Source organism: Thalassophryne amazonica, chromosome 23 (assembly GCF_902500255.1).
Source record: "Thalassophryne amazonica chromosome 23, fThaAma1.1, whole genome shotgun sequence".
NCBI classification, from domain to species: Eukaryota; Metazoa; Chordata; class Actinopteri; order Batrachoidiformes; family Batrachoididae; genus Thalassophryne; species Thalassophryne amazonica.
In genome coordinates this window covers 23,623,786-23,651,597 of record NC_047125.1, presented here as the reverse complement: position 1 = coordinate 23,651,597, position 27,812 = coordinate 23,623,786, and the positions used below count along the sequence as shown (strand labels likewise).

Sequence of the window (27,812 nt, the reverse complement as noted above, 5' to 3'; positions counted from 1 at the left end):
TAGAAAACAACATTCATGATGATACATGTTGTGGACACACCAAGTTGTAAACCCTTCTTATGAGTTCAAGTCTGTTGTTTCCTACTGATAACCACAATATTCAGCTTTGAGTGGAAGTGTCACATCATGAGTCAGTTTGGACTTGAACTTTTCAGAAGGTAAATATATATTTCATTTTTGACCAGCACAACTAGACAAATACACACACACGCAGTGCTGTTTCAAAACAGTGTTTATCTTTATTGTTTGCTCAAACTTTAATTAGACTGTCACAGAACAGGGAAGATATCGGACTTCACAAACAAATGTCTTTGACAGACAGCATTCATGTGTGTGTGTGTGTGTGTGTTACACGTTAACTACAGCAGCAAGTTAACAGCGAGTCGTCGTTACAGTTGGGATTGAATTGCCCAGCAGAGAGATTAGCGTATCATTGCTGACGTTCTCTCAGCGTGAAGTCCAGCTGAGTATCTGAAAAATGAATCCAGGCACATCAAACCATCTTAAACTGAGCTGCGTGTCGGGAGCACAGATCTGCCCCTTTTTTTTTTACCTCTGGTGAAAAAGTCAGATATTTGTGTCCATGTTGTCTGTTTTACATTCTCATGAAGTACTTTTTTGTGAAATGTTCAAGACATATTGGATGGTATAACAGAAAGAATTCATTCATTCATTTGTTACAGTGATTACTGGCACAATACAGCATGCACTTATTTTGATTTGCATCTCAGAGGTTTTATTACATTATTTAAGATTTTATTCTTACTGTATTAATGTATTCACTGACTGATATTTATTACATTGTTGTTTCTTAAATTTTATTTAATGCGCACACTTTTAGGTTCCTACATATTTTTCTTCTCGTTTACACAAACCTTCTGCTGTAACAATAAAGCAGTACCTCTAAATATAAAAACATGACTGTAGCTCTCATTAGAGTGCATACCTCCTCCACACCATGAGAATCAAACAAATTTAGATCACTACCAGGTTATAGCCGAGGAGGCATTTGTCCCAATTTCTCACCTTTTGCCAGCAAATTCTGGTGTTCCTCAGGGATATGTTCTGGCTCCTACTATGTTCAGTACCTCTATGTGCTGGGTGTTGGGTGGGGAGAGGAAAGGTTTGTTGACCCTGACTCTGTGATCTTTGTGAAAAATAATAAAAATAAAAATAATCTATGGATAATTTTTTATTATTATTATTTTGGCAGTTGGAAAGCCGATTGTCTTGTTTTACAACTGCCTAACATTCGATGCCCGTTCAGACTTGGCCATCAAAATTGTAGGTGTATGTGGTGAAACTGTCGACTTTAACCAGAGACAAGACATCATTTCCAGTCTGAGATTCTTGCACTGAAAGATGAAAAAAAAACCTGTGAAAACCCAGGCTCAACTACAGCACATGACTCTGTCTGTGTTCTATGACATGCAAACTGAGAGCTTCATCACTTTTACAGTATCTAGGCCAACCCAGTGTGTGCCTGTTTAAAGTGTTGCAGCGTTTTGCCAGCGTGTAGAGGTCCGCTTTTAGCTCCACGGATGTGTCGACACCTCCGCCGCGCATTTCACTCGCAGCCGAAGAAGATACACAAGATTTATGATGGTGGTGCGCGCACACACACACACACACACACACACACACTTACATAAAAATACAAATATACATATTCACACGGAGACAATGCACATGCAGATGCGAGAAGCCGTGCACACTGGTATCCCTGCAGACCCACACCGGGTGTTTCTCCATTTACTTTTGCTTTGTGTTTGTTTTGCTCGGTAAATCCTCACCACCACACAGCTGCTGCTGCTGGAGCTGCTGGAGCTGCTGGAGCATGGGCAGCAGTTTGGGAATTCATTAAGGCTTGTTTTCCTCCCTGTGTTTTTCCCTCTTCTCTTTTTTCATCTCCATCCCTCTATCCCCCTTCTGCTCAGGAGCATTGTTTAAATGGTTTATCTTACAGTTGTAAGCATACAGCATACAGGTCTGTGGTTATCCTGGGCTGCGTGCATGTGTGCATGTTTGAGTGAGTGGATGGATGGTGGGTGTTTTGATGATCTATACAATAATTTGAAGCCTGTTCCTACAGCCATGTTATTATGAGCAGTTACACATCAATGGGAGGGGGATACTGATTGGGATATCCCTAGTTACAACTCCAAAGAAAAATACAGATTTTGCATTTTTCCTGAATATTAAAGTGGTTTTGTGCTGTAACATGGGCCCAGTTTTAGTTTTCCACTCACACTAGATTCCCTACGAGCAGCCATATTTGTTTGTGTTGTTGGTGTTTCCCAGTGACATCAGTGGAGAGTCTTTAAATGTGTCTCTACTCCCTGTGTTTGATCACCTACAAAAGTAGACATAGACTCAAAACTAATACTGTTATTTCTCCTTCATTATGCCATACCTTGTTTATTCAAATCAAGGTGCAGTATGTCTTCGCATTGTGACACCTGTCAGTGCACGAGTTTTATATTATATAAATAATGAATGTTTATGAGTTCAATGGTGCAAGTATTTTATGAGGTGAAAGCTGGAACATACCATTCAACGAGGCTTGTAACACGAGGAATGTAAAAACATTCATTATTTGTTTTATATAACGGCTAAAATAGGTCCTTGTCATTTGATATTATATTAATGTATACAATAGAAAAGAGACTTACGTTTTGGTGCATCACTGCACTGACTTTGTGTACTTCCAGAAAAAAAAGAAAAAGAGTTTGTGTACGATCCTCACTCCAGCGAACAATCACATCTGACATCAACAATCCAACACGAACTTTAAGCACGAGTCCAGAAATAATTCTGACGATGTCGTCCGCGATGCCGTGCATCAACTTTGTGTATTTAAAAAAAAAAGACCGTGTACTTGCTCAGTGCAGCGAAAAAAAATCACGTCAGAAATTAGTCCAGCTTTTTATTCTAATTTCCTCCTAACAGCTCTGCCTCCAGACGGCTTACAGCGCAGTGGATTTGTTTTGTGTGTGTGTGTGTGTGTGTGTGTGTGTGTGTGTGTGTGTGTGTGTGTGTGTGCGCGCGCGCGCGCGCATGTGCACAATGGTACCAAACGTATGGAAGCAAATTTGCACCCTAATGGAACCAAATTACACTCTAAATGCAATGCAACACAAATGGAATGAATAATCATATCAACCAATCAGTATGGGACCTGCCTTTTCTCTATAGTGTGCCAGGTGTGTAACACAGCACAACTGATAAACAAAACATAAGTGAAAGTTTTTTTTTTGGTGACTTAATGAATTAGCACCAGCCTGTGTGTGCTCACTAAAAGGCTGCTTGAGGTGAAGCAGGAAGGGGAAGGTTTGTAGATAGAGCCCTTTGTCACCAGCCTTTAAAAGAAACATCTTAAATGATGTTTGAGCCACCATTCATAGCCACACAAGCCATCTGTTCTTCACAGAGCACCTCCATTGTGACTCCATTGTGGTTCTCTGCAAAATATAACAGATGCAGGGAATTTAAAAACATAAGAATAAAATTCCACTCGAAAAACACGGTGATACTCGTGTGTGGCTCTGCCGCACAGCCAGACCTCATGTTGATGGTGGCAAAATAACACTTGACCTCTGCCAGCTGCAATTCCAGTCCTCCTGTACACACCAGGCGAACCTCGGGCAGTGCATCACCTGAACAACATCCTCATGCAGGATGCTACTCGCTCAAGTCGATAGGTTACTTTATTTCCAATCCAGGTTTCCTGTTTTCCTAAAAAGGTAGGAAGATTCCATTTTTGCTTGTGGATAGTCAGATTTTTAAAGGCTTCCATGCAAAGGCAACCAATTTTTTATTCTTGAGCAAGAAGGTATTTCCTCTGCAGCTTCTTTGTTGGGAGCTTACCTGTCATTCTGGCCTGTAGCACATTATTTAAAAAAACATTGTGGCATTCTCGATTCAGGATTCAGAATAGAAATGAATGAATTAATGAGGCCTGTGTTATTATCCCTTTATGTATCCTTGTTAATCTTTGTATTTGCCGATGCTAATTCTCAGCATATTTTGAAATTGTGATAACGTTTGTGGCGACATGGTGGTTGGGTCAATAAAAACTCAACATATTTTTGTTTTATGCAAATCTACATAAAAACTGCTACTTAATGGGTTTATAAAATGGTAGGGTTTGCTTGTATTACATTATATAGTATTCTTGCTGGCATCACGGTGACTTAGTGGTTAGCACTGTTGCCTCACAACGAGAAGGTCATGGGTTCGATTCCCACTTGTGGCCTTTCTGTGTGGAGTTTGCGTGTTCTCCCCATGTTTGCGTGGGTTCTCTCCGGGTGCTTCGGCTTCCTCCCACATCCAAAGACATGCAGGTTAGGTGGATTGGAAACTTTAAATTGTCCGTAGGTGTGCGTGTGGGTGTGAATGTGTTTGTTTGTCTGTATGTGGCCCTGCAACAGACTGGCATCCTGTCCAGGGTGTACCCCGCCTCGCACTCTATGACTGCTGGGATAGGCTCCAGCCCCCCGCAACCCTTGATTGGACTAAATGGTTGAAGATGAGTGTGTGTGTGTGTGTGTGTGTGTGTGTGTGTGTGTGTGTGTGTGTGTGTGTGTGTGTGTGTGTGTGTGTGTGTGTGTGTGTGTGTGTGTGTGTGTGTGTGTGTGTGTGTGTGTGTGTGTGTGTGTGTGTGTGTGTGTGAGTATTCTTGCCTTACAATGTCACAAACATTCACTGGGGATAAAAGAATTACAAATGCCCCACTGGAGGTGTGGGCTCTCTGGTTACAATTTTTGATGTTATTTAAAGCATGACATAATTTTATTTCAGAGAAATTTTATGAACAGTATTTATATTTACATTTGCAAACTTTTTTTTTTTTTACTTTCACTTTTTATGCTGTGTGTGCTTCTTACCCTATGTGCCACTGTAAAATGCTACTGGAACCTCAATTTCCCTGAGGGAGTCTTCCCAAGGGATTAATAAAGTTCTGTCTATTCTAATCTAGTCTTCGCATAAATTGCGCATGACACAGCGCAGGTGTCATTCAGCCATGTATAATGTGGATCCTTAATCCAGCCCCTTTTGTGCTCAGCAGTCAGGTTTCTACTCATAAATATGCAACCTCAAGATAGCAATGTGCACTCAGCTATGCCCCGAATGGATTTGCGAAGTGCGTCTTACACCTTGCACCTTAGCATCTCAACATTGAAACACAACTTTTTTATTTTATTTTTTTGCAAATGCAGTGAGTGCAAACAATTACTGTAAAATTCCACAATGCGTTTTGTCCGATCTGGCTCGAGGCACCCTTTTTACCCATCATTACCCTCTGACTGAATAGGATCTCCCAGCGCCAGAAAAACCCAAGGGTGCCATAGAAATGAAAGTGACTGCAGAGTTGAAGAGGAGTGGATATGCAAAAGAAGGAAACAGGGGCGGTGATGATCGTGTGATCAGGCCGGTGAGCTTTTATTCCTCGGGGCTGTAAACATTTTCACAGTGCAACAAAACCTGATTGATAGACACAGCTCCACTCTGTAACAACTCGACTAAAAGGGAGTCTGTGTCCCTGTGGACGCACACCTGACTGTCTTCACACTGTCTTCTCTCTGTGTTTGTCCTTTTGTGACTAATTCTGTCTCCGTCACCTTCTCTGATCTCCCTCCTTGTTGTCTTCCTCCTCTTTCACATGACAAATACAAGAGCAGTCGCACTCTCCTATGCAAACCAGACACACACACACAGTTGTACTCTGCAGGGAGCTGGCCTGGTTTCTCTTTCACTAGCGTGGTACCGCGCACGCACACATACGCACAGCGTACAGTATGACAGCACGCCACGCTTCAGACAACATCAAACCATGTTGATGCAAAACAAACAAAAAAAGCGACCTTGTGACTTCATTAAAGTGTGAGTGACGAGGCTTAAAAAGAGAAGAAGAAGAAGAAGAAGAAAGGGAGAGGCGGCTGACATTCCACATGCAAACCTCCAAACACATTCAGATGTGAGCAGCCTCAGACGAAAGTTTAAATGAAGGAGCTGTCAAAGCACGGGGGACCACGGAGATAAAAGTATGGGCGAGAGGGGAGTGAATTAGCAAAGAAAAGTGTGAAACGCCCATGAAAAGGAGGAGCCAGGGAGTGGAAATAAAGGGTATTTAATGTTGAAGAGATAAAACGTGTGAAATGGGCCACTTAAATGTCATATGACATGCCAGAGTTTTTCTATAAATCAGAGCCTTTTGTTCCAGGTGTCCTCAGAATGACGACAGTTTGACTTTCAAACATGTATTTTCCTTTACAGGGGAGTTCTTTCTACATGTACATGTGTTGCACTCAAATGTTGGACGCTGGTCCGATTCACACTAACACTATATTGTGTTTCTACTGGACAAACCCTCTGTGACATAACTCATAGTTTTTCTGAAGAGCAATTTTTCAAATTGTACTTATTCTGGCTCAGTTGTAGCTAAACTATAAATGGGTAAAGACGTGGCACATGAGCAAGACTGTGCCCGAGCTAAGTGGGACAAATGAAGCCCAAACACGGCGCCATCTCAACCAGCTAAAGCGAACAGGCTAACCTTGATTTAGGTGTTTCATTAGCGAAAAGTTTTCATGGTTTTCATGAAGGGTGACTTGCGTTAAAGTATTAAAAATTATGACTGGTTCTGTAACCATGGAATAACAGTAGAGCTACGGTTACCAAGCTACCTGCTAATAATTCAGGTATCAGTAATTAAATAACATGAAAATTTCACTCAAAGGAAATACTGGAGCACACACTTGTTAAATGCTACTTTGGTACAATAAACCACAAACCAAGGCGTATTATCTCAGGTGTTTGAAATAAGATGCTCGGAAAGGACTGACAGGACTGGAATAGGGAATACAAAATGGATTTAACCAATCTTATAACTTTTATTTATTTATTTTATGGGGAAATAAAGCAGACATTCTCACAGATTTAACATACATATTTTTTATAAAATACAATATATACATTAGGAGAAAATTGAGTTTTAAATTTTTAGCCGTAGTGTATGTAAATTTATATACATAACTGTACCCATACAGTATGTGCTGTAAGTATTTATCCAGGTAGAGTTCTCTGCTGCCTTGCTTTTTTGTGCTTGATGTGCATGGAGAGCGGTCCTCTGATGTCAGCGTCTGAGCAATTAATTTCAAGCCGTTAATTTCAAGCAGTTTCCACAGTTATTGAGTGGTTTCCATACCAAGACTGTATCGAGATGATCAGACTTTTATCTCCTACTTCTAAGTGTGTTGAAGACCTAAAAATGGCACTTTTGTGTTTTGCTTGTTGTGAAAGTGTAGTGACACGGACCCACAACAGGGGGCATAAATGAATGGACAATGAATGAGCTGAAAATAGAACACTTTGCTGTTGTGAATGTGCACAACGAAATACAGACAATTACAGAATTTGTATGTAGTCAATCTACAAAGGTGACGTGTGGGCAGGCTCGAGGATAGAAGACGTCCGTCCAGAGAGGAGCCGGAACCCACACGATTTCCACCGCCACCGAACCCGGAGAATACTGGAGCCGCCAAGTCCCGAGTCCCCAGGTGGTCACCGTCTCCGGCTGTCGGATCTGGTACTGCTGGCAGGAAGCAGAAACAATCAAGAGTGGGTGTGTGCACACCCAGTAACACAGTCAGATCTGTTAGATTTCTCCTTTTAAAGTGGGAAAGAACACCTCCACCTTTATTGACAGTTCAACTCCGGTTGTCTCTGTAGTGCGGTGTGACAAGTGAACGCCCTTCACTTCGTTACCACTCCGTACTCCGACAGAACAACAACAGTGAGCAGACTCCTGAAACAATATCACAGAATAGAGAAAATAATGTGCACACGGCACAATCACGGCTGAGGTATTACCTTCTTCGCTTGAAGATATCTCGGCAGCGAGGTGGAGATGTCAGGAGTGGTTGATAGATGACAGCTGTTGGAGATGATGATTGACAGCTGTCCTCTCGTGCCTGAAGCCCGCACTTCAGGCAGGGCGCCCTCTGGTGGAGGCCAGCAGTACCTCCTCTTCAGCAGCCCACACAACATTGCTATCCATCGTCTAGAGCCTACATAAAAAGAATTCAGGTGCTAGTTTCTTGGAAATGTTTTCAGTGACTTTTTTGAACATGGATTAAATGGGTCAAGTTGTATATTTAAATTAAATGCAGGACCACAAATTCTTTTATACCCCGTCACACATAGCCAGAATGGCGCAGAATGGTGTCAGAATGACGAATCGCCACACATCAGAAAACTGTCAGATTTCAGTTCCAAAACATTCTGACAGCCATCTGCGGAAGTCCACACAGTTGGTCGAAAACGGCCGGCGGCCCCGAGTGTGATGCACATGTTCAAAACCCTCTGGGCACGGTCGAGATGGGACACCTATCCAGTGGCGATCCATGTGCAATCTGAGGACCATCTGACCGCAATTTACATATTCTGATGGCGACAAAACAGGATCCAAATTAATTTGAGCGCATACGAGGGAACAGTGAGATGGATCTGGCATGGCAAAGCCTGCTGGTGTGACCTGCACGTGCCACATATAATAATGTGTGTCTCCCCCCCCCCCACACACACACACACACACAAAGGAACTGTTGAAATGTATGTGGCACGCTTCATCATGGTAATGATAATGACTTATTATCATGTACAGTGAATGTGAACAGCGGCTGTCAAACCAAAAGCACCGTGCGCTAGTGTGTGCACGCCCCGTGAATCTGAACAAGCTGTTATATCCACAATCGACCTTATAGTGTATATAGTATATTTGTCTATTCCTTCCCATGGGCCAAGTAAATAATGTGAATATTGTCTCCATCATAACTGTATATAACACGGTCAGCTGCACCTCTCCCTGGTGCGCAGTAACACATCATTGCATGCATCATGCTCGGATCTGAACGGATCTCACACTGTAATATATGATCAGCTTCTAACTCTGTAGGAGATATGACATGGAACTGTCGTGCCAGGCCTTTACAGCATTAATAAACATGAATGTCACCTCAAACAGGAGTGTTTCACAGTGTGGCGTGGAGCCGGGACGCAGCCTGGGGTTAAAATCCTCTCACCTAAAATAAACAAATAAGTCCAGAGTTGTGTGTGCTGCTGAAGTCAGCAAAAAAGAAAAAAGAAATTAAAGTTCACTGGAAAGGTGCACCATCTGACACGTGGGACAGCATGGCCCAATGCCAGCAAACTTTCAGTAAAGCTGTCCAGTGGCACGCACGTGCACATGCGCCCCGCTCATGCACTTGTCATGCAGTGTTATGCATACATGAACACACAGACACACGGCTGAGTGATAATTGCAGCCCCACGCATGTGCATGGGGCACACGTGTATCACGCACACTGTTGCGCTACGCACTTGCAAGTGAGCAACAAAGCGCTGCCTCCCACTCTGGGCCATCTAGACATTTGAACGTCGAGGAGTCAGCAGCGCCTTTTATGGCCGTCTGATAGCAGTCTGTGTCATCTAAACTGTTGTCTGCATGTGCTTTGTTTGCCATCGTGCAGGTGTCAACGAGGTAATCCGGATGCTTTCTGACACTCCTGACCACGCCTCTTTTCCTCCCAATTGCGTCGGATTATGGCAATATTTGCTGTGTTGGACTGATTCCTGCACTTTCTTGCTATGTGTGACGGGGGCTTTCGGAATCAAACTGCCCACACACCAGATGAGATGAGCACATCACACGTCGTACAGACAATTATTGTTTCAGACAGTTTAAAAACATGTAGCCCATTTAATTTGGATTTGTCAACAATTTATTTATTTATTTATTCATTTTCTTGATCTTATTTTTGAAGAGAAGAGAAGAAGTTCACAAGAAATCTAATCTAAGGCCAGTTTAAAATTCAAAACCTGAGTTATTTATAAAAAACATCTTCAAAAATGAACCGGTGCACATTTTATTTTAAGACTAGATTTGGCAGTCAGTCAGAACAACCCTGTCTGCAATGGACTTGGTCACATGTGCCCTACAGAGTTTTAATAAGGGAGAAGAGGCCAGAAAAATGGTAACACGTGCAGGTTTTTTCTTCTTTCTTTTTTTTTAACCACAGCTAAGGAGTTTAAGGTCTAAGATCATGTTTATGCAGATCACAACCATCTCGGTGGAGGACACACTGGCACAGTGAGAATTGTTGTCAAGAGTGCTATAAATCAGTTAGGCCTTGGTTTTGCATCATTTATGATGTGATGCATCAACTGTGCATGCCCATGTACATTTCAGGAGTTATTTAGGCACTGCTGTTTCATCAAACAGGCTCAACATATGGCTGTTAATGATCAAACAGAGTCCAGCAAAATGTGAAACAGTTTGAAATAGTGACTAAAGCAATTCAAGCTATATTCCCTCAAACATGTCCAAAACAACTTTGACATCACCTTTTTCCCAGTAAACAGTAGTGATTTTCCAAAGCATGGAAATACCAATTGGAAGATACAGCCACAGAATATAACAGCTGTTAAACTGAAAAATTTATTTCTCTAAGAGTGTAGTCACAGTGTGTACTCTGGACAGTGCCCGAGCATGTTATGTCCCCAAAGTCCAGTTTGTTTGACAAGTGTGAGTGATCTGGGCCATGACCAACCCTGCTGTTGTGTGTCTGCCCTGAGTTGCAGTGGTGGTGTGGGGTGTTGTCCAGATGGATTCGGCCGCAGCCACATGTGGTGTGAGCACAAACAACAGAAGGACCTGGGACTCAGACTGCATGTCATTGACACAACTGTTTGATTTAACAATTACTACTATTATTATTACTACTTGGATAATACAGTTTTCAATTCAGTCATTAACATTTGGGTTAGAAATGGGTCTGCTTTCTTCCCTTATTGATGAACGTGAATCGTGATCAGTGAGCAAAGCTGCAAAATCCTTATCCTCCATCGTCACATGTTACATCCATAAAAATCATGTCATGTCAGTATGAATGATTGATAAATTGCTTCTTGCAGTATTCATTCTGATCTGACAGGTTTATTTTGGGAGGTGAGGGGAGTAATTCTGAGGGGAGTCTGTCAGTTTTTTTACATAGTGCACACAGTCCCTACCTGTATTTCCACACCTTTTAGCTTCTGTAAATTAATCCATATAAATTACCTCTGGTTATGTCAATTGCATGTTAATATATGTGTCTGTGGAAAAGGAGTTTTCTGCAATTTATTTCAAGTAAGAATTTATTTTAGTGAATTGGTGTCAAACATGTACAGTGTGAGTGTTGCAGTCTGTCACTTCTTGTTCATATTTTATTTAAAACATTTGTTTTTTTCCCTCAGAAATGCTTGTTAAGCTCACATACTGGTGATACTTGTGCGCAGTGTGAAGCCATAAAATCTAAGTAATTTCATGGATAATTGGGTTGTCGCACTCGCGCAATAGTAATCACAACTTTAGAGGAGAAGAGCACCAGAAGAGAGGAGGGTGTTGAACTGGTGGAGTCACCGCAGCCTGGCTGCAAAAATGGTTAAAAGCTGGTTTTTCAGTGTGCTTTTAAAAAAGGAGTGTTAGATATCCACATTCTGTCCCGTCCAAATCCTGCTTTCACCCTCTTTTTCTTTTTGCATAAATTGGCGCAGCCCCTCTGGAGGCGGTGAGGCGTTTAAAGTGGCAGCAGAGTGATAGTGTGGTGCAACGGCATGACCAGCAGAGTGCTGTAATTGCAACATTTAGACACCGGCCTAAATGGCGGTAGACCGGCGATCGCAACAAGGCGGCTTTCATCACCTTAGAAAGAAGCGGGTGAGACCTGACACATGCCGGCGCAGGTCTCGCGTCCTATACATTATTCAGATAAGCAGCTCGTACATCTGTTTGTTTCTTTTCTCAGTGATTGTGGACGGGCTTCATGCTTGTTTTGAAGCACGTGTGTGTTAGTCGGCTGCTTTAGCGCGTAAAAGAGTGGGGGCAGGGGGGCGGTTTTCTTTGTAGTGTCAGCCTTTGATCAGTGTCCCTGGGTGTGTGTGCATGTGTGCGTGCGCTGTCTTGGAGGCAGATGAAACATAGCACATCTATCCGGGATTCACAGGACACCCAGTATCCTTCTCTCCCTCCTTTTTTGCTCTCTGCCTGTCTTCCCCTCGAACCGACTTTCCTTAGCACAGCCATTTTAAAGGCTGCTGGTGCAGAGCTGCACTTTTCATCTTGTATTACAGCATTTTAACCATCTCCTCTGTTTTTTTTTTTTTTATCTTTTTTCAGTCTGATATTAGATTGCAGAGAAGAAACTGCACGTAAAGTAGCCTTCTGTTCCACAGAGTCTCACAGTCAGATGATCGCAGCTTGTCAGTAACAAGGAGACAATATAATTAATGATTTTTAAGAATTAAATGAGTCGGTATTCTGCTACACAAAAAGTCCCCTGGTTCAGTTTATCCATTTCCATGACAACTGTTATTCTAAAAATCACTTCATGAGTCATGCCTGTAAGAAAAGTATTTAGTATTTTATGTGTGTGTGTGTGTGTGTGTGTGTGTGTGTGTGTGTGTGTGTGTGTGTGTGTGTGTGTGTGTGTGTGTGTGTGTGTGTGTGTGTGTGTGTGTGTGTGTGTGTGTATAAACCAGCCCATTCTCACGTTTTTTTTTTTCGTGCTCCCATGACGAAATAAGTCAAAATTTCATGATGGGTTTTTTTTTAACTCACTATTCCTAACCCTACCTCCAACCCTAACCTTAACCATAACCTAATCTTACTCTTTCCCCCCACCCTAACCATAACCCACCCCCCAGCTTCACTTTTAATTTCGTGCAGCCATCACGGAATGAATTAGAATGCATTTGTGCTGCCGTGATGAAAATGAGGCACTTTTCGTCACAATATCACGAACCAATAGATTAATGTATATTTCCTGCTGCTGAATCACGACTTGCCATGAGACCAGGTTGGTATAACCTGTTAGACTCTACATAGGTTTGTCTTTTGTTAATTCAAGTATTTCACTGCAATAAGTTTAGTTTCCCTGATTTATAATACAACCTCAACTCAAATCAGGATGATATGGAAAATGCAAGAATAAATACATAGGCAGTGGATCTTACACAAAACATGAAATATTTTGGGTTCAGGATGTCTACACTGAAATAGAAGTCAAAGTAAATGAAAATCACTGTGTTTTTGTTTGTTTGTTTTTTAATTCTCCACATCATCCCAACTTTTCCTGTTTTGGAGTTGTGTATGTGAGTAGGTAATATGGCAGATTTTGGTTTATAATATTTACAGAATCTCAATGGATCAAATAACGTTCTCGATTCCAGGAGTTTGTAAATTAATTACATTCTTTCTGGGTGTTCACAACATGTTTAGCATAGTTTTACTACTACTGTACTGCTGTTGCGCACCAATAAAGCCAATCCAATTTGATAATATGTGACTGTTATATCATTGGTTGTTATTGCTCATGGAGTCATGCGCTTGAGTTTGTGTGTTTGGTCCCTTGGAAAAAAGATTTTTTTGTTTGTTTGTTTTTAGTAAAGTTGTGCTGTTGCAGGTCTATGTTTTTAATTCCCTGCTCCAACATTTAAACCAGTGCTACGGACAACACTATTATAGTTTTGCGACTTCAAGGACGGAACAGAAGATCAGTGAATTTTGCAACACTTTGGCTTTATTTGAAAGTGTCCCAGATCTTGATCTCACTAATTAGACATCTTTAGCAAACAGTGTGTTTGTGTACACAGGTCTTTAAGCATTACAGTGTAGGCTTAATGAATGACTTTTTCAGTGCCCTTGTCTTTAATAAAGATTTAATTAAAAGTCCCATCCTGATCTGAGAGCTTGGTAGCTAATAGGTACTTAATTGTAAAGATTCAGACCTTTGAATCTCTGGCGGACACTCGGCAGTAATCAAGAGGTGAGTGTCAGCTAACAACACGGAAAATGTTTTTTTCTTTGTTTTCTCTTTAAATAAGAGCCTGATGAAAGAGAGATTGAACTCTTCAAAACACTGAGCACTGCATAATTGGGTTGCTGTTCAAATGTGTACTGGTGGAAAAATTCATTAAGAGCAAATCTGGCACACCAGCAATATATAACAACTAACTTTAAATCGAACTTTCGTTGACAGATATACATGCAGTATTCATTGTCTGTTGTGTGTACTGTGAGAACATGACATTGATGACATTTAAAATCAGAGCAGTTACAAATCTGAGAAATAGAATTTACAATATTGTTCTGTATATGTGACAGTGGACTTTGGAAGTCCATCTGAAAAAAAAATGGGGTCATCTTATATTTGGGGTCCAGCTTTTTACATGTCTGCATACATCTGCAACAGTAGGTGGTGCCAAATACCCAACTGTGCTCAGACTGAAGTGACCTGCACCTGAGAAAGGGGTGTCGTATGGTGTGGGCACCTATGAGGGCGGTGCAGGGGCAAATCCAGTTTTCTTTTTGTCTCCCTGATAAAAGTTTTGCTTTTGATTGTTGTACATGAGAGAATCCTGTACAGATTCTGAAGCCAAAAGACCTTCTCAAAGACAAATGATATATAAAGCACTCAGCAAGCCTAAATTCCAGGCCCATTGTGTGTTCATTTGTAATCCCATCATTGGTGCGATTCAGATTAGGGTCACCTGTATTTCTCAGAGTGCCGGCTGCTCTACTGTGCATTGCTTTGTGTAAGTCTCAATTCAGTGAAATTTCAGAGAAAAACATCATTAGGAGAAGAGCTGAAAAAGCAATTTCTGTGTGACCTCTGTTTGTCCTGGTTGATGAATGCTTATGTGCTACAACAAACACACAGAAATATGTACACAGTTCTCTGGTAGACAGGTAATAAATGAAAAAGACACAAATACTAATAACAATACCATACTTTTCTCTCTCTGTCTCTCTCTCTCTCTTTTTTTTCTTTGTCTCCTTCATCCTCTGCCCCTCTTCCAACATCCTACTTCATTGTTTCTACCAAATCCCAGGTTTCCTCAGTACTGGTGATCAGTCTGCTAAGGGGAACTATGGTCTTCTGGACCAGATTCAGGCTCTGCGTTGGCTCAATGAGAATATCGGCCATTTTGGTGGTGACCCAGAGAGGATCACCATCTTCGGTTCTGGAGCTGGGGCATCTTGCGTCAACCTTCTTATCCTTTCCCACCACTCAGAAGGTAAACCAGTTGCTTTTAGCATTTCCGTGAGTCTTTCCATTCACAAGACCATTTAAACACCAGAGGTTCATATCCAACCACTTTCCATTCTCCATTCCTGGTTACCCATGATCACGATTTCAAACTCGGTTGGCAGAGTCCAACAGAAACTGACTTTCAAACATAGGTGTCTTTTAAGAATGATCTCAAGTATAACTTGTTGGGTGCTGCAGACACCCAAATGGATATTTTAGAAATATATACCATTGACATGGTTCATCTGTGATTATTGCTATCATGTACCCACTCTGTGAGCCATGATGGGAAGGACCTCACAACCTCATTAAACACCCACACTGTCCGTTCATCTGTGATGTTTTACCATTTTGTCAGTCCTACCTGTTTAAGTCATGTGTCACTGTAGGGTCTTTAGAACCTGGTGGAAACAGAAGTTCTTCTGTTTATCCTACTCAGGATTTCATTCTGCACCTGAGACTAGGAACTAGTCCCTGTATGTTGGTTTGTGAGGTGTTAAGGGTATAGTCCCTGTTGTGGTAAAATGCCTCATTCAAGACTGATTAGCAACAATGTGAGTAGCATGTGTAAACAAAGGCACAGTCATGTGTGATTGATTGTGTGTAAGTGGGTGAGCCAAAAAAGACTGTGTTATACCATTAACAGAAAGGGGTAGAACAACTTCCAGGCACAATCTCACAATCTTTAAAACAACTTCCAGGCACAGTCTCACAATCTTTTCTCAAAATTTTTAATTTGTCATGGTTATAGGCCTTATAAAATCAGGATACATTTGGCTTCCAGAACCATAGCAACAATGATAAAGCACATCAGCTCCAAGCAGAGGAGGGAAAAGATGTTGAGATACATTTCTGCCTTGTTTAAAACTCTGTCAGCACCATTAGACTACATAACCCCAAACTCAGCTACTTAAAAAGGAAAAGACTCCTTGTTCTTTGAACAGAAGTTGTCATGTGAGTTCAAGGCTGAAGCTCTGATGTTAGCCCACATAGGCTGACTTGGTAAGTGTTTCTCTTTTTTAATGCTCCCCCAACCACACACACACACACACACTTGTGTGATCCCGTGCTCCCTATTACTTAGAACACGCCCTGAGGACTTTCAGTTTTTAACACTGAGCCGCCAACAGAGAAAGGCCTACGGACCATTCCGCTTTGATCTCATTTGACATCAATGTAGCCGCCAAATGGTCGCGCGAGCCTCGCCTTTGATCTTGCTGTTCTTAAACCCTCCAACTGTAATTTCTCCACTCCCCACACAGCTCAAAGACGCTCTCTCTCTCTCTCTCTCTCTCTTCCCGTCTCACACTTCTCCTCATTTCCTCTCTTAAACACACCAACTGCAGATGACAGAAATAGACAAAGCGGTGGGTGAAAAGAAAGTGAGAGATTAGAGGGAGCGTGATGGTGCCGCCACACATCTGTTTCAATCAGTGCTTTGTGTGTGTGTGAATGTGCAGGTGTGTGAAGCATCCGGCAGACATCTCGCACAGCTCTAATTTTGACTCATTCTGTCTGTGTAAATGTGCCTCGAAAACAAATGTGTGTCGTCAGAGCTTGAGTGAGCATCTGCTCCTGTCACTGTGTCCACTTAACACAACCTCTATAATTACCTCCGATGTCTGCTCACTCCTCCATATTAACTCAGCCCTTTCCTCAGAGACAGGTGACTCACTTGACTGTTAGAAATCACCCCAGTCAATATTAAAATATTTAGGTTTGAGTGGTAAAGCCTTTACTCTGGCAGGAATACCACAGTGGAAATGCACATCAACACAAGTATCTGTGTTAAAGATAAAGAAAATCAACTTAGTAATTAATATATCATCTGCAGAGTCATGTTCGTAAAACTTATTTGCTTAATTTTTGTGCTCTGCAGTACATTTTCTTAAATGTAAGCATCAAAGTGGCTATTGGAAAGGATTTTATTAGGATTTAACAAGCTGTTTATGCTTAAAAGAAAAGGTCATCATATAATGTAGAGGATATAACGTATGTACTGTACACAAGATAAAGTATGGCAACTCTTACGAGTGTCTCATTGCTAATGCTAATTAGCATCACACTCTATTTCATTGTATCAATTAAGTGGAAGTAATAAACAGTGTCTACAATTTCGGGAGCTGTGGTATTAGTTAGTGTAATATATTGTCTGACTTTATAATATCATGTCCTGCTTACATATGTAATTTTCAGTCTGTCATAAGATAAAACCAAATAGTACATGTACACTGGTGTCACTTAATGATTGTGTTATTAGCCGCTAGCAGCTGTATTACTCTACGTGCTGGCTAGCTAGCTAGTATTTGTTACCTACTTACAACTTGCTGAGAGCTAGTTTCTATTAGCTATCTTGTTTAACATGTAGGTAGCTCAGACTTTATTCAGTTAGGCTTGTTTGTAAGCAGTGGATTCAGCCAGTATGTGTTTATTAGTAGCACCATGTTGCTACCCAGACAGTGATTTTATATAATGGTTGACCTTTGAGTTATAATATATTTGTTGATGATTAGCTTGCACATTAGCAACCCATCTACCCTACGGTTGTTAATTTGTTCACAAAATTATCTAACTGTTACGATATCAAAGGAGAAATCCTAACATGGAAGGGCGGAATAGTATCTATCCTGCCTGAATATAAAGTGTAATAAATACAGATTTTGATCATTTCCAATCTGTTACAAAACAATGCTAAATAGTACATATGCACTAGCTCCATGTACTTGAATTATTGGCTAGTGGCTGCACTACTTTACATACTGGCTAGCTAGCTAGTTGTTGTTGCCTACTCATTACAATGTGCCACATGTTAGCTTTTATCAAGCTAGCTTAGCATATAGCTCACTCAGACGTTATTCAGTGAGGCTTGTTTGTGATCAGTGTATTCAGCTAGAATGTAGTAGCCTTGTCTTACTACCCAGTCTAATTTGCTAATTTATTCACCAAATGATTATTATCTTATAATAACAGATGAGAAATCCTAATGTTGAGGAGAGAAAAAACTAATAATTCCTTGTCTCCTGTTGCTGACAACCCCTCCTCCGTAACGCCACTCCTCTGTTTTCACAACCTTCTCCCCGCCTTGTCATAACTCCATCATCATCACCGCCCTCATCTTCATCGGCATCTAACGGTGTAACATCAGCCCTCTAGACACCACCTGTCTGTCATGTTCCCTCCCCTGCCAGAGACGCCAGGTAAGAAATCTGCCATCGCTCCACCAGAGACACCACTCATGTCTACAACATAGTCAGAAATCAGGAAGCAAGTGTAGATGTGAAACTGATGAGAGAAAATGTGAGGTCTGGGTACGGTGTTTAGCAAAAAGAGTGATAGCTAGTAATGTGTTGATGTAATGCTGTTGTCAAATATAAGAGAAGTCAAAAGAAAAATACTGGCAAGCTGCACTTTGGGAGTGACTAAAAACAGATTTAAAGACCAGTCAGAAACATTGCCCATATCATCCTGTGTGTGTCTCTCTCGGTACAGACGGGAAGGTGTAGCTGGTTCCAAGCTGTAATTGATTTCCCAGGGTAAAGAGACGCTGTAACCCTGTTTAATAATTAACTGACCAATCATCTGGCCGAGAAATGGAAAGAATCAAAAAACAATGCCAGAGGAGACGGTGCGAGGCAGGCGGGCTTTAACGAGCCACAAGAGTGCCTCAAACAACAGGATTGGCAGAACTAAGGAGGCAGAGAGAGGAAGAAAAGCAAGTGAAAGAGAGGGACAGAAAGAAGTGGACAGCACACAAAAAAATGGCTTTTTTTAACCTCTTAGATGATGAGCCTTTTTTTTCTCACCCTGCCGTGTCTGGTCTGGAGTTACATTCTGTGTCTGCCAGCTGCACTCCAGTGAAAATGATAATGTTGGGGGGGATTGAATTGATAGTTTAAAATATTAAACAGAAGTTGTGAGAGTGGAGGATGAGTAGAAAACAGACACGATATTGGATTTGCACATCAAGTACTATCTCATTTTCATCCCACATGTGAAGTTTGTAGAGTTCTTTTATGCAAATAAGATGAAAAGCCACAACATCTAGTCAGGATACACCCATTTTTAGGACTTTACCTCCCTCACGCTGTACATTTATCCTTTCAGGTCTGTTCCAGAGAGCCATAGCTCAAAGTGGAACAGCTATCTCCAGTTGGTCAGTCAACTACCAACCCCTAAAGTACACCAAGATCCTAGCCAGGAAGGTGGGCTGCACCTACACAGAGACGGCTGACCTGGTCGACTGCCTCAGGCGCAAGAATTTCAGGGAACTGGTGGACCAGGACATCCAGCCAGCCCGCTACCACATCGCTTTTGGGCCTGTGGTAGATGGAGACGTGGTGCCTGATGATCCTGAGATTCTCATGCAACAAGTGAGGGTCTGGTGTCCGGAATCTTTGTTAAAGTATTGGCATAACTTAAGCTGTGAAGATAAACCTGATGGAACAGTCTGATCTTTACACAAAGTCACATCCACAGTAACCAGTTGGTATTAACAGAATTTACAATGTAATGACACACTGAAAAACAATACAGGGTTGGTAAGTTGTGGTTTAGTTTTGCCATAATCAAAGACATGATGATACATACATGCATACATCTTCAACCGCTTATCCGGGATCGGGTCTCGGGTGGCAACAGTTCCAGCAGGGGATCCCAAACCTCCCTTTTGTGGGCCACATTAACCACCTCTGAATGGGGGATACCGCGGCATCCCCAAGTCAATGTGGAGATATAATCTTTCCACGTAGTCCTGGGTCTTCCCATCGGTTTCCTGCTGAGAACCATGGCCTCAGATTTAGAGGTGCTGATCCTCATCCCAGCTGCTCCTCACTCAGCTGCGAACTGACCCAGTGAGTGTTGGAGGTCACAAGCTGATGAAGGCAATACGACCACATCATCTGCAAAAAGTAGTCATGAGACCCTGAGCCCACCAAATTGTAGACCCTCCTCCAATAATTAATGTCTACTTATTAATTGTTACCAAACATACCAATTGGTAATAATTATTACCAATTATTACCAAAATCATAGGGAGTTGATTTAGGCTATAAATATACTGTAGCACTGTGGTGAGCAAGTGGTTCCTGCCCTTGCTTCGAAATCAGAAGGTTCCCGCTTCAAATCCACCAGTGCCCATACGCCATGTAATGTGGAGTTGAGTCAGGAAGGGAATCTGATTTAAACGTGCCAAATCAACAATCAGACCATATCACATCTACTGTGGTGACCCCAGATGAAAAGGGGAGAAGCTGAATGAACTTACTACTCAGAGAGTGCTCTTGTTTTTATAGCCTTTACCCACAGTGTGCTTAATTTTTCTTCTTCGCCCCGTAGTTCCAGAGTTAATAGTGTTTTCCCTTGGCAGGGGTATGCACTCTGTGAGTTCTGTCATTTATTTTTAGCCTAAAACCACTGATGCACTGATTCCAATAATGTGTTTAAAATCAGTGTTCGATTTTTCCCTTTTTATGGGAGATGCACAAGGAGAAGTGATTCTTTATTGACTGGGGTTTTATATTCACAACTACTAATTCACAATGAGGTCATCATTAAAGATGTTTTGCTGAAAGAGACAGACTCCCCCCCCCAAGTAATTAAAAGTCTGCCTGCACTTACAAACCATAGCTGACTAAGATATGTTAATGCTGCAAGTAACTTGGAGAAACAGCAAAGGGAAACTGTTCATAAAGCACACAAAATTGACATTACATGTCCAAAATAATTTACACTCTCAAAGAAATAATAAGACATGAGTAGTGACAAGTTACGAGCTCCTTTGAGGTAAAAACAGGTGCATATCCAAAAGTCTTTAATTGAATTGTTGCTGGGCATGTGGAGTACAGTTCCTGTAGAGACACTGTAGGCTTGACAAGTTGACGGCTGCATTATGCGGTGTACAAAAAATGGCAGAAACGTAAGTATTGATGGGAGACTACATGGAGTCTAATAATAATATAATAATAATAATAATTACATTTTCAAAATGTAACATGTCCTCTTCAAGGTTGGACTCAAGCCCGTCACTCGGCACTAACAAAGGACAACGATGCCCAAGTGAAACAAGAAATCTGGACTTTGGTTGACTTTCGGAGACATCATTTAACCTTCATTCAGCTTCATTCCTGCACCTGGCGCTTTGTCAGAATTTTTAAACTGTGGAAAAATTTGAATGGATACTGCCGACAACCTCAATTCGTTCGTATTTCATTTTGCTTTCATTCTTGACGGTTTGCTTAGTTTGCATAACATTAGCATTTCATTTGACTTTCCTCCAACTTTGCTCAACCACCCAAGTCCGACATATTGAATGAAGGTTCACGAACACAACAATATCTGAACAAATCAATAACTAAACCTTTGAAACATACAAAACATCCTTGTATCGTTAATGAATCGTTCATTTTTAGGACAACAAAAGCAACGTTTTCATACAGAAACAATAGCATTAATGTTTTATCAACTACTTTAACTACTTACGCACGTTTCATCCATTTGTGGCTGGCCTGTGTGTGCATGTCTTCGGATGTAGCCTTCGTCTGACACACTGTCCCCATGGGTGATGCCATGGATTTGTCAGAGGTACTTGTCAGGACAAGTACTATCACAGATAAAATGTACAACAAGGTACAGACATGCCACAAGAACTCAGAATGTGAAGACAAATGACGACAAGGCTGACAGCGCTCGGTTTTATACCCGCTTTCAATCACGTCATCGTGTATGTTTCCTTCTGACTTTGTTTAAAGCGTCCAGGTCGACACTAGCTTTGTTTTTTTCATTCGTTTCGGTTTTGTTTTGTTCCTTTTGTTCGGTCCTTCGTTAAAATCTTTGCAGACGTTGTCAACAAATTTTATTTTGCGTTCTGTTTGATTTCGCTTGATTCACAGGCTATTCGGAGATGGGAAAGGTACATGATCTTTTGTGCATCTTTTCTTTGCGATTTGTGATTTTTATTTTTATTTTTTTTTACTTTTTATCCTTTGTCCAGCCAATGCCGTTGCTGTGTGATCAGAGCATCATCTATTTCACCACAAGTAGTGAAAATTAGTTAATTACTTATAAATCTGTCAGTGATCCAACAAACATTTGCATAAAAGTTAGCTCTTTGCTGGAGGTCTTTTATTAGTACTAGTACCAGCAGGGCATGTATTTATGAGCTTGTAAGTATTTAAACGTATTGGTAAAATATGGCAATATTCAAACATTGCATATAAATGGAAAACTGACATTATTAAATAAAAGTCTTTGTCTAATATTATTTAAATTTTACCTTCAAGTGATAATTTTCACAATTTCATGAAACAATTTGTTGTTCCTTTCATCCCCACCAGGGAGAGTTTCTCAACTATGACATCTTGATAGGAGTGAATCAAGGAGAGGGGTTGAAGTTTGTGGACGACAGTGAAGACAGCGAGGGAATCTCAGCTGCAGCATTCGACTACACCATCTCTAACTTTGTGGACAACCTCTACGGATACCCAGAGGGTGAGTGTGACACCACTCTGATAATAAAAAACAGCAGTACATGGTAGAAATACCAAATCCTTAAAACATAGAAGAGACGTAAATGTGAGCCCAGTGAAGAGTATCAATCAAGTCGGGCATAATAAAGAGCTTGCCTGTCATTGAGATTATCTTTCACCGCAGTCGGTCCTTGCTTTCGCTTTTGAGGCTCCGTCAGGCGTTAACGCTGTCGCTCATCATTCCCCAGGCAGCAAGCTCCCAATCACAGAGCAGTTGTTTCCAACAAATCAGCTTGGAACCCCTCACAGCAGGCCACAGTCAAAATACAGACACATTTGGATAATGCAGTAATGCTCCCTGACACATTTCATTTCATTCTTTGAGAGGCACATTATGGAAGTCTTTTCTTTCTTTCTTGGTTCCTGTCATTCCTCCTCTTCTTATGTTGGTTCCTCGACCACATCTCTTGATCACACTGTGAGAATTTTCTGTCCCTATAATGACTTTGCTGTTGACTTCAGATTTCTCTTTTCCTCCCTGACTCCTCCCCTTTCCTGTCCTCTTTTGTACCTCAAACCCCTCCATACCTTGACCACTAGGCAAAGACATCCTGAGGGAGACCATTAAGTTCATGTACACAGACTGGGCAGACAGAGACAACGGGGACATGCGAAGGAAGACCTTGTTAGCTCTGTTTACGGACCACCAGTGGGTGGCACCAGCAATTGCCACCGCAAAACTCCATGCAGAGTTCCAGTCTCCAGTTTACTTTTACACATTTTACCATCACTGCCAGACAGAGACACGGCCTGAATGGGCTGACGCCGCTCATGGAGATGAGATACCATATGTATTTGGCGTGCCCATGATTGGTGCCACTGACCTGTTCCCGTGCAACTTCTCAAAGAATGATGTCATGCTGAGTGCAGTGGTGATGACGTACTGGACCAACTTTGCCAAGACTGGGTAAGTGTTGTTGAGGGTTAATATTGGTGTCAAACTGTGGTTGTAGTGTGGTCTGAAACCGCTAGTGTAGCAACTGCCAGCTGCATAACGGCATTCTTTGTTCAGTAATTCATGATTTTGGTTAATCAGAAGTTTTTTCCATTAGCACGGCAAGTGTAGGATTAATGGAGTCAGTCAATCATTGGTCCATGAGTTTCTGAACGTACCTCTGTAAAAATGACTGCATATTCAGCTGTAATATTTGGGGTTCTGATTAATAAAGTGGAGGACCAGTGAACCTCCATTTTGGGCCATATTTGTAGCCTTTAACATTAACATGATATAAAGACAGCCCTATCTAGCTGCTTGTGAAGCCTTGTTGCTAATTGTAGTGTCTTGGTGGCCAATGTTGCTTGTGAAAGGAAGACATCTCTGATATCACATACCAGATTTTGATAGTTTAGAAAAGGTTAGCTTTATGTTTCTGTTCTTTTCAGAAAAACTTCAAAATCAGGTGTATGTTTAGTGTTGTTTTACATAGGAACCTGCATAAATTTGTAAACCAAATTAAAAAGACCTGTCCTTGTTTTCCTCCACTAGGGACCCTAACTTACCAGTCCCTCAAGACACCAAGTTCATTCACACCAAGCCCAACCGCTTTGAGGAGGTCATTTGGACAAAGTTCAATTCCAAGGACAAGCAGTATCTTCACATTGGCTTGAAACCCCGTGTCAGAGACAACTACAGGGCCAACAAGGTGGCCTTCTGGCTAGAATTAGTCCCCCACCTGCATAGCCTCCATGAGGAGCTCTTCCCAACCACAACCCGTTTGCCTCCAGGGCCTGGTCCAGGAACTCATAGACCCTGGCCGCGGCCACCGGGCCCAAGACCAACTCGGCACCCCTATCCTACTTTCCCTTCTGACCCAGAGCTTGAAGGTTCAGAACGCCCACATCAGGACCTCTTCCCTGGAGACACCCGCGACTACTCCACTGAGCTGAGTGTTACAGTCGCTGTGGGAGCGTCACTCCTCTTCCTCAACATCCTGGCCTTTGCTGCCCTGTACTACAAGCGTGACAAGCGACATGAGATGCGGCGCCACAGGCTCTCTCCACAGCGGGGTGGCCCAGCCAACGACCTGGCCCACAGTCAGGAGGAGGAGATCATGTCTCTGCAGATGAAGCACTCTGAGCACGATGCTCACCATGACATGGAGCCACTCCGGCCTCACGACATCCTGCGGCCCGCCTGCCCACCTGACTACACTCTTGCACTTCGCCGTGCCCCTGACGATGTGCCGCTGATGACGCCTAACACCATCACCATGATCCCCAGTACCATCACCAGCATGCAGCCACTCCATGCATTCAACACCTTCCCCTCCACTGGCCACAACAACACCCTGCCCCATCCCCACTCCACCACCAGGGTATAGTAGGGACTGGCCTTACACAGCGCCACCTAAGGACCTGGAAGACTGGCTTTGCTACATCTGTAGAAGAAGAGTCTGGATCTGGGCCTTTATTCTGTTCTCTTATTGTCTTGTTTCTCCAAAAAATAAATAAAAATAAAAAAATAAAAAACTCCACCTCCTCCATGAAGTGCTGTGAAAGGTAACAGTTCCCTCCATGTGGAGAAACAGCTGAACTGCTGGGCAGTGGATGATCAGTGTGGTGGTGTTTTAAAAAGGTCTACAGACTAAAGCCCCCTGATAAATGTTGAAGGGACGAAACATTTTTCGCGCCCCTCTTCTTACATTGGTGACATTGTCTTTTCCTCTCCCTGCTGTTTTTGTGCATACACATTTGCTCTTTTCTACATCCGCATCTTACTCCCGCTTTGTACCTTTCATTCCGCATATGATTCTGTCCCTCCCCAGCACTCTTTTACTCAAAGGATTCAAAAACTATAGAGCTGTTGGAGTCTTAGAGTGCACACAGTAAGAATATGGCTATGAAACAATACAATACTTTCATTCTACCAGCATTTTTTGGTGCCAAGTATGTACTGCTGTGTTTGCATTTTTTATTTTTTATTTTTTTGGGAGGGGGGGAACCTTAAAGAAAATTTTAGAGTATTCCTGTTGTCAACTAACAGATGCTGTGTGACAAAGTGCCAAACTGGCCCTCGATTGTGTTTTTCTTTCCGTCATCATTTGTTTTAATTGTTGTTTTTTGTGGATTTTTTTTTTTTTTTTGAAAATATAGATATAAAGAAATATTATATATAGTTATATATAAATGTGTACAAAGGTGAAAGTATATAAATGGGGTTACTCGGTGGGGATCTATGCATGATTTATTTTTAAAGCTGGCGGGCGGGGGAAGGACGCCGTACCTGTGCACGTTTCCCAAATCTAATCAAATCATATCTGTTGTCTTTGGGGTTTCTGTTTCTGCTTATTTACACCATAGACGAAGAAGCTCCTGAAAATAATTCATTTTTTGTTTTCCATGGTATTGTTTCGATTTATTTCTTCCTCCAGGAGACGCAGCTCAACCATCAGCAACGTGCCGCGCCACATTAGCTGCTTCCTCCTTCTGTATCCCGGTGATCATTTTTAGCCTGCCAGATTTGTCATCGTAGTTTGCCTGTACAGAGTTATTTTTGTATTTCAGTGAAGGTGAGAAACAAAGCCAAACCAGGCAGCTGCTGCTGTTTTGCGTACACCTTCGTTCGCACCGTATACACCGCGATTTTCAGCCATACTGTGTTTGATGTGCGCCTCTGTGAGAGAAAGTCGACTGTGCATAGGTGGATCTAATTAGAGAGACAAGATCACACCATGATTAAAGCTCTAAATTGAGCGCCGTCCCTGCTGTGTGTTGATGCGGTTTACTTCTTCCCTGCTCCTCTTTCAAACAGTCTGCCATCTTTGTATCCAAGAGCGGAGCTGGTGTTGCGGTGAGCTCCCACAGCTCCCCTGGAGTGACCACAAAACCAAACTCACTGATTTTATAGTCAGCCCAGTTCTACACAGCTGCTGACCGAAGTCCAGCCACGCTACCTTACCAATGAGCTGAGAGATGAAAATTGGGTTTAAAAACACTTAACACCTGCTTGTTCTGGTTCTGGTCTTTTTTAGTTTTAAGAAGGTACAGGCCAATAGCTCAGCAGTGCTCCCTAGTGGTTTTCTACTAAAGCTGGAATCTGACTAATCCATCCATCTGATTAATACGGAAATCAATTGCTGTTGTTGGAGTTCTTGGGAACACAGTAATCCATACCCAGTTTCTTTGTTTTTGCAACTGCTGCCTGAAAGCGTGGGAGAATGAGGGTGGAGCTAGTCTTGTTTAAACCTACTGAAAGAAAAATGTGCACACAGTATGTAACAAAAAGTACGTATTGAACAAGAAAAAGTCCACACTGTAGAAGAGAGAGACTTCACAGCCTTAAATTAGATCAAAAGATGGAGCAAATGTATCAGAAGGACTTTGAAAGGCGTGGGCTTCTTTCTATGGGAGGTCTGGTTGGTCCCACAAGATCCACGTTAACTTATTTGTACTCACACCTGTGGCTCAGGCGGCAATGAGCCGTGATGTTACCACCACACGACAACAGCACTGGAGGCCAAAACAGCAACAAGGTATTAGTTTGGTTTGTTTTCTATTTTATAACAACACTGGAGGGCGCCATGTGGCTGCAGTCTGAGAAAACTGTGAAGAAATCAGAACCTGGACATCAGCAGAAGGAGACAAACACGCAACATCTGGAAGAGGATCAAAACTGTACATTTTTAAGTGTAAGAAATTCAACACAAAATATTTGTAAATATTAAGTTTGGGAATTTTTTTCCTTTTTGAGTGAATGAATGAAATGCTAATTTTGTGGCAACAATAAACAACTGGTGCATTTTGCAAATTACAGGCTTAAGGAAATACAAAACCTGATTTAATTCTGGCATTTTTCTAACATTGCTCATAATCACATGGGCATCCTGTAGCATCATGATCCCTCAGCAGGAGGTGCACACATAGTAGCAGAAATCTTTTTGTACTTTGTTTTTCCTGTCTAAACTGAATGCACGCGTAAAACTTGTTGAATTTGACAAATTTCTTTTAAAGTCAGGAGTAATAGTTTGAATGAATGGTGTAAAGAATGCAACTTACTAACATGTTTCAAAGAAGTGATATTAAAGAATGTCATGTTCTGATTGGCTGATTTGAAAAACAAATGCATTTAAAGAAGGTGTGTTGATCAGTGGCTCAAACTGGAATCAGTGTGAACGCACACTCTACACCATCCGGTTTATAAAATATCTCACTGTGACCT

General features: G+C 41.8%; 1 protein-coding gene across 3 annotated transcripts in view; it reads left to right on the top strand.

Annotated features, from left to right (window-relative positions):
• The window catches only part of nlgn2a (neuroligin 2a), a 328,641-nt gene extending 303,046 nt beyond the window's left edge, over positions 1-25,595 (top strand). For all 3 annotated transcript variants that reach the window (XM_034164052.1, XM_034164051.1, XM_034164050.1), the window contains 5 exons: positions 14,932-15,117; positions 19,236-19,501; positions 22,463-22,616; positions 23,195-23,561; positions 24,141-25,595. In XM_034164052.1, coding sequence (XP_034019943.1) covers positions 14,932-15,117; positions 19,236-19,501; positions 22,463-22,616; positions 23,195-23,561; positions 24,141-24,975 — 1,808 coding nt within the window. In that variant the 3' untranslated portion in view covers positions 24,976-25,595. The remainder of the gene's footprint in view (positions 1-14,931; positions 15,118-19,235; positions 19,502-22,462; positions 22,617-23,194; positions 23,562-24,140) is intronic.
• The last annotated feature ends 2,217 nt before the right edge of the window (positions 25,596-27,812 follow it).